The sequence below is a fragment of the Carlito syrichta genome, unplaced genomic scaffold, assembly GCF_000164805.1.
Source record: "Carlito syrichta isolate Samal-C Ts95f unplaced genomic scaffold, Tarsius_syrichta-2.0.1 Scaffold313543, whole genome shotgun sequence".
NCBI classification, from domain to species: Eukaryota; Metazoa; Chordata; class Mammalia; order Primates; family Tarsiidae; genus Carlito; species Carlito syrichta.
The window spans coordinates 9,268-16,420 of record NW_007257639.1 but is presented as its reverse complement, the minus strand read 5'-3'; the positions used below and the strand labels follow the sequence as shown (position 1 = coordinate 16,420).

At 48.7% G+C, this 7,153-nt stretch overlaps 1 protein-coding gene across 1 annotated transcript; it reads left to right on the top strand.

Moving 5' to 3' along the window:
- Positions 1 to 3,911: 3,911 nt before the first annotated feature.
- MS4A18 (membrane spanning 4-domains A18) lies at positions 3,912 to 6,976 on the top strand (the record flags this gene model as incomplete). Its single annotated transcript, XM_021718815.1, has 3 exons — positions 3,912 to 4,453; positions 4,561 to 4,582; positions 6,863 to 6,976. Coding segments are annotated over exons 1-3 (678 nt in total), but the record flags the coding sequence as incomplete, so codon positions are not given.
- Between the last annotated feature and the right edge of the window lie 177 nt (positions 6,977 to 7,153).

Below are 7,153 nucleotides of genomic sequence, written 5' to 3'. Positions count from 1 at the left end.
TTGGAGCTTGAAAGATAAACCTAAGTTTTCTTTCTTTGTTGAAAAGTTCTAGACCAGGCTACAGAAACCCAAGGCACCTGAAGAAAGAACACCCAAAGTTTCGCCAGGACTCCCAGGTAAGATTCCTGGGAATTCCTCTGCAAGACTCTCACAGAGACTAGATCACACACCAGGAGAGATACAGGACCTAGTTAGGCCCTGGGAGGTGTCTCCTGGGAAGTGCAAGGCATCAGGGGTTCAGACGTAGACCAGTGCACCCCAGCAAGACAGGGCTCGCATCCTCGGAGATGCAGGGAGGCTGGGTGGTAACTGAAAGTGTCAGAACGGGTTCCTGGATCTAGTTCATACCTCTGGATGGACACAGCAATCTCAAGACAGAAGGCCAGAAACTCTGTAAGGCATCTCCCAGCTGACCTCTTCCCCGAGTCCAGCTAGAGGCGTGCTGTGACCAGGTTTATTTAGGACCTCGATCTAGAAACCTCCTTTGTTCCTAGCATTTTCCTGGCAGGTGATAGAACCACTGGGGTCTCAAGACGGTTCCTCACAGGGCCCAGTTCTCTATGCCAATGGTCAGGTCCAAAGTTGTATTACTTTTTGTGCATAGAAAGAAGCCTGCTCTGAAAAAAAGGGAAGAGAGAAATAATCCATTTTTTATATCACGAAGCAGAGGATTTAGCACAGTATTCATCATGAAACTTGAAGACAGGTCGACTTCCAGTTCCCATAACTCACATCTCAGCTTCAGTACTTCCTAGCTGTGTGACTATGGTCAAATGACCTAACCTCTCTCTGAACCTCAGTGATTTGGCCTGCAAAATGGTCATAGCAATAATGTGTCGCTGGAAGAATCGCCTTTTATCCGTGAGAGTGCGAGGTATGGACATCCACACTCGCTGTTGTTGCTGCTGTAAACCACCCCTAGAAAACCTGCTCTTCCTTCGGGAAAGCAAGGAAGGCTTAAGGGCTAAGACAGAATAGAATGGCTCATGCTGCCTGCGTGGCCTCTGTGTACACCACCAAATGTCCTGCCATCCGTGTGTCACCTGGTAGCTAGGTGTCACATCCCCGCTGGGAAACAAAAACCTGATGAAACGAAAATAGCAGTCAGAAAAAAGACATTTGCGTCTCAGATGTGAGGTGCACAAGTCATCGACAAGTCATTCCCCCTTCAGAGCCTCAGTTTCCCTACTTTGCAGAGATGTGAGTCAGATCAAAATGGGTGAGAATATGACCAGGTGCCGTGGCTCACACCTGTAATCCCAGTGCCTTGGGAGGCCAGGGTGGGAGGATCGCTTGAGGTTGGGAGTTTGAGATCAGCCTGGACAACATAGCAAGACCCATCTTCACACACAAAAAATTATTTTTCTTTTTAAAACAGCTTTACTGATATATAGTTGACATATTATAACATTTACCTATTTAATGTGTATGATTCAATAGACTTTAGTATATTTGCAGAGTTATGAAATGTTATTATTATTATTATTATTATTTGAGTTGGTGTTTCACTCTGTCACCCAAGCTGGAGTGTAGTGGCACAATCACATCTACCACAGCCCTGAGCTGGGACTATAAGTGTATGCCACCGTGCCTGGCTAATTTTTTTTATTTATTGCAGAGATGAGGTCTCTCCATGTTGCCCAGGGTGGTCTCAAACTCATGGGGGAAAAATTTTTTTAATTAGCCGGCATGGTGGCATGTACCTGTAATCCCAGCTATTTGGGAGGCTGAGGTAAGGGGATGGCTTCAGCCCAGGAGTTCGAGGCTACAGTGAGTTATGATCGCGTTGCTACACTCCAGGCTGAGCAACAGAGTAAGACTCTGTATCAAAAAACAAACACACATAACCAAAATGAGTGAGAAGACATGGGTGTGTGCCTTAGCTGTCAGGTGACAGACCTGTGACAGTTGTTTTTCTTTTGGGAGTGTCAAGTTGAAAGAAGCCTTAGAGACCAGCTAGATTTTAAACCAAGGAGAAAGTTATGAATTTCCTGAAGTTCTATGTAGCTGATATTTTTAATTGTTGGGATCCCAGGAAAAGGAAGTGAAAGCCCCAAGGAGGAGTGTAGGGAGTTTTTGTACATTCAGACCTCAGCAGCATCAGAAGTGCCTGGAAAGTATGTCAACACAGCTTGCCCATAGTCTCTGGTTCAGTAGGTCTGGGGAGGGAACCAAGAATGGGCCTGACAGGATCCCAGTAATACAAATACCACCAGTCCAGAAAGCCCACTTGGAGATCCACTGCTAAAATCAGTACCACAAACAAAAAGAGTCTGGGGCCCAATTGGAAAAAATGTTCAAAGCAATGGCCCTTCTCCTATGGCTGGTGCTAAGAACAAACGTGAACCGAGAATTTCTAGTGTGCCAAGCTCCATGCTGGGAGTTTTCTCATTTCATCCTTAAAATACCCTTTGCGGACCAGCCATGGTGGCTCACGCCTGTAATCCCAGCACTTTGGGAGGCCAAGACAGGAGGATTGCTTGAGCCCAGAAGTTCAAGACCGGCCTGGGCAACATAGCAAGACCTCACCTGAATGACAAAAACCAAACCATTCGCTGGGCATGGTGGAACGTACCTGTCATCCCAGCACTTTGGGAAGCTGAGGTGGAAAGATTGCCTGAGTCCATGAGGTCAAGGCTGCAGTGAGACTCAGTATAGTGAAATCCGGACTAAAAAAAAAAAAAACACCCTTTGAGGAAGGTACTATTATAACCCACCTTTTATAGATAAGAAACTGAAAACTTATGCAATTGCTCAATTGCTCTATCACCTTTTATAGATAAGAAACCGAAAGCTTATGCAATTGCTCAAGGTTGTACAACTAATCAATGAAGGAAGTGAGAAATGCACTCAGGGCTGTCTGAACTCTTAGCCCTGATGTTGTCTTGCCTTTGAGTTTATTTTCTAAATGATTAACATGAAATCGTGCCAGCCAGTCAGCGAGCACTAGCTACTTTCTCCCTCTCTTTCTCTCTTTCTCTCTCCCTCTCTCTCCCTCCCTTCCTTCCTGTACCCCCTCCCTCTCCCTCCTCTCTCTCTCCAGTCTTCCCTCTCCTCCCCGCTCCCTCTCTCTCTTTTTCTCCCTCTCCTTTCTCCTTCCACCTCCTCCTCCTCCCCCCTCTTGCTCTCTCTCTTTTTTTCCCCTCCTCCCAGCACCCTTGTCAGCTTTATCCTTCTCACTCTGCTCACTGGCTTTCTCGACTCCCCTTGCCCAGGAGGTAAACAGGTCCCCTCCTGCTCTGCATAGCCTCCCACCCCACGACAGCCCTTGGGATCCAATTCCAAATTCCCAGGAGAAAAAGGCTCCCAGTGCAGCCTTTGGGGGAGACCAATCAGCTGTGGCCAGGGCAGGGGGCAGCATGGGGAGGGAACTCGAGGCAGGCCGATTGAAATACCAGCTCCAGGGGTCTAGACACAGCCTCTGCCCAGATTGTAAACCAAGACCCACAACAAGAAAACAGCGTGCTCCCAGAACGTGGACTACAAAGCAGACAAGAAGTTTATTTTGTCTAGTACCATGGCAGGTAGTGTTTATTTTTATCTTTTAGCTTTGAGTCAGGATCTCACTCTGTCACTCAAGTTGAAGTGCAGCTGCACGATAATGGTTCACTGCAGCCTCAACTCCTGGGCCCAAGCTAATCCTTCCTTCTCAGCCAACATGCCCAGCTAATTTTTTTTGGTGAAGACAAGGTCTCACTATGTGGCCCAGGCTGATCTCAAACTCCTGAACTCAAGTCATCCTCCTGCCTTGGCCTCCCAAAGTGTTGAGATTACAGACATGAGTCACCGCACCTGGCTAGGTTTTACCTCAATGAGATAAAACTCAAGATAAGAATGAGGTCAGAGAGATTATTCATTTTGTCAGAGGAGGAAAACACAACTTTTTATGTGTTTTGCGGTAATTGGACGCCATGACTGAACAGGCGATGGGAGCCACAAGTGTGCCTGGCATTATTGCCCCCAGTAATGTCCACGTCACCCAGCCCAGGTATCCTGTGGCCTTTGAAAGCCATGGGCAGCCTTCAGGGCTGACTGCTTACCCAACCTCATCAATAGTGATCCAGTGTGATTCAAGACACGCAAACTTCCAGAACCCACTTGTGGTGAACCAGAATCCAGCAGGCATGACGGGTGCACAGAGTCAACCTGTGGGGCTCCTGTATCCTGTGGGACTGACCAGATTGCAGCCTCCACCTGGAATGACCCAAAACACACAGGGAATGACAGATTTCCAGCCCCTGCCTGGAGGTCCTCAGACGCCCCTGAATATGAATCCTGGGATGACATGCACTTCCAACCTGTTCCAATGGAACATGTCATTTGAGGCATTTTCTGCATTCGATCCCAAGAAATTCATCAAAGAGGAGGTCAGGACACTGGAGGCAAGTGTGAGCGCTTCTCTTCAGTCTGTTCACATTATAAACCCACCTCGCGTGCACTTGGATGAAGAAGGGTATGGACCCAGAGGGCAAGAACAGAAGGACAGAAGGAGGGGAAGTCAAGCCCAGCATCCTCCAGCCTTCCAGCCCCTCCCTCGCCTTCCTCCCCCTCCTCCATCAGATCCAAGGTCTTTGGAGAGGCTGTAAGAATGATGAGACCCCGACTGCCTAGCTCTAAGGGGGGCAGGTGTTAGCAGCAATCTCGCTAAAAAGACCGTTGACCAGGAAGTCAGGCGATCCAAGTGACCTCAGCATACTCCTTCCCTCTCTGGGCCTCAGTTTCACATCTTCAGAATCAGAGAGCTGCTTTCTTAAATTCTTTCCAGTTCTGAGGGCTTGTGGTTTTCTCTTTAACCAAGGGGGGGGGGTCCTGCCTCTCTCCTGCCTCCTCCAGTTTCGTTCAGCACCTATCAAAACTCAATTCGATTCTGGTTTTTGGCTAGGCGCAGTGGCTCACACCTGTAATCCCAGCACTTTGGAAGGTCGAGGCAGGAGGATTGCTTGAGCCCAGGAGTCAGAGATCAACCTGGGCAATATAGAGAGATCCTACCTCCATTCAAAAAAATCAAATAAAATAATAAATAAATTCTGGTTTTAAGGCAGAAACCAGATCAGTCTTGGGCCACACTGGATGCCTGGTCAGTTCCTCTCATAGGGATCGAACAGACACTCGATCTATTTGCGTCCACCCATTCAACACGGCAGGCACTCTGTAGTTACTGGAGACTCAGAGGTGGCCAAGACACCATCCTTGCAGACCAAGCAAGGCCTTTGTATGGTGGCAACTATTGTAATTATAATACCTTCTGGCAACAGCCATGGGACATATACACCAGTTGTTGTCATGGGCGGCCAGAATGCAAATTGTCCAGCTTCCTTGGGAGATGACAAGCCCCTTCCTGGGAGCAGGACAGGTTCAGGAAGGGGACAGATTTGCAAACACCCCGACCCATCCCTCCTTGTTCAATTCAGCAGACAAGTAGATGGCAACCAGAACAAGGCATGGCTGGCAACCCCAAATTATCAAAATCAAATCCTGGACTGAATTCTAAAAAACAGTATCAGGAATAGAAATCCTCGTCACAAGCCTCAAATGAGATTATAAATGTGCGTGGAAATCCTTCCAAAGGTGAAGACGGTCGGTGATATTGCGTGGTGATTCGAATTTTATATTATAGTGACTATCCTTCTTATGAATTAACACCAGGTAAATGTTTGTTAACTTTGGTTCCCCATTATTTTAAGGCATTTGGGAAGGGAGGATTTGAAATATGTTCTCAAAAGAGAACTAAGTCAGAGCGAAGACCTGCGGAGCCTGGTCAAATGAAAAGCCAAAAATGTGGACTAGCTTTCGTAAGTGACAGTTTCGTTTTGGGGAGGAAACTGTGCCCGCCTCTTCATAAAGAGATCCAGCCGGTCAGCAGATGAAATCAAGCGCGTCGTCTTTGGAAGGGATGCTCCTGTGACATCCGGGTCTGTCACCAGCTCATCGCCTCACAGACCATAAGCACTGGCAGCAGCTGCTCCACGCTGGTCATTTGACCCCTGAGGAAACTAAGGCCCAGAGAAGCCAAATGCCGCCCCCAACAATCATGCAGTGGCACGATCACAGCCACCGCAGTCTCAACCTCCTGGGCGCAGGCGATCCTTCCGCCTGTCTTTTAAGTAGCTGGAAATACAGCTGGTGTGTGCCACCAGGCCCGGATAATTTTTTGACTTATTGTAAAGAAGAGGTCTTGCCAAGTTGCTCAGGCTGATCTCAAACCCCTGGGCTCAGGCAACCCTCCCGCCTCCGCTTCCCAAAGTGCTGGGATTGCAGGTGTGAACCACCTCCCTGGCCTCTGCTGCCTTTTCTTTGGGCTTGTGGTTCTCAGTGCTGAGTGCACCTTAGCACTGCCTGTGGAACTTTAAGGACATACCCATGGCACTGTTGCTTACACCTGTAATCTCAGCACTTTGGGAGGCAGAAGCAGCAGGACTGCTTGAGCCCAGGAGTTCAAGACCAGCCAAGGCAACATAGCGAGACCCCTACACACACACACACACACACACACACACACACACACACACACACACACACACACTAGCTGGGCATAATGGCACATGCCTGTAGTCACAGTTATTCGAGACACTGAGGCAGAAGGATCGCCTGAGCCCAGGAGGTTGAGGCTACAGTGAGCCGTGATTGTGCCACTATACTCCAGTCTGGGCGACAGAGTGAAACTCTGACTCAAAAAACAAAAAAGAAAAGACCCAGACATGGATCGCACCCCCAGAGATTTTGATCTAGTTGGTCTGGGATGAGCCCCAACACCAGTCCCACGTGGAGGGATTCTGGGGAGCAGCCCCCACTGTAAAGCGCATCCCCTCTGTACCCGGGCTCTGAGTTCTGCTCTCTCACCGTGACTTACTTTCCCCGGCAGGCTATCCAGATCCTCATCGGCCTGACACACTTTTTCTCTGGAGTCAACAGTGATCTGTATTCCAAGAAATCTGCCACCGGACTGTCAGCGTATCTGATCTGGGGAGGCATATTTGTGAGTACCAGCTGGTGGCCTCCTTTCTGGGTCAGCAGATGGAGACAAGGAGACAGTGCGGGGAGAAGGAGGACATGGAATCCCACTCCCTGTAATATGACCCTCATAGCCTAGAGCCAGCCACATAACTGCAGATACAACAAGGGTTAAGGATCCCAACCGTCCACCACCCCACAA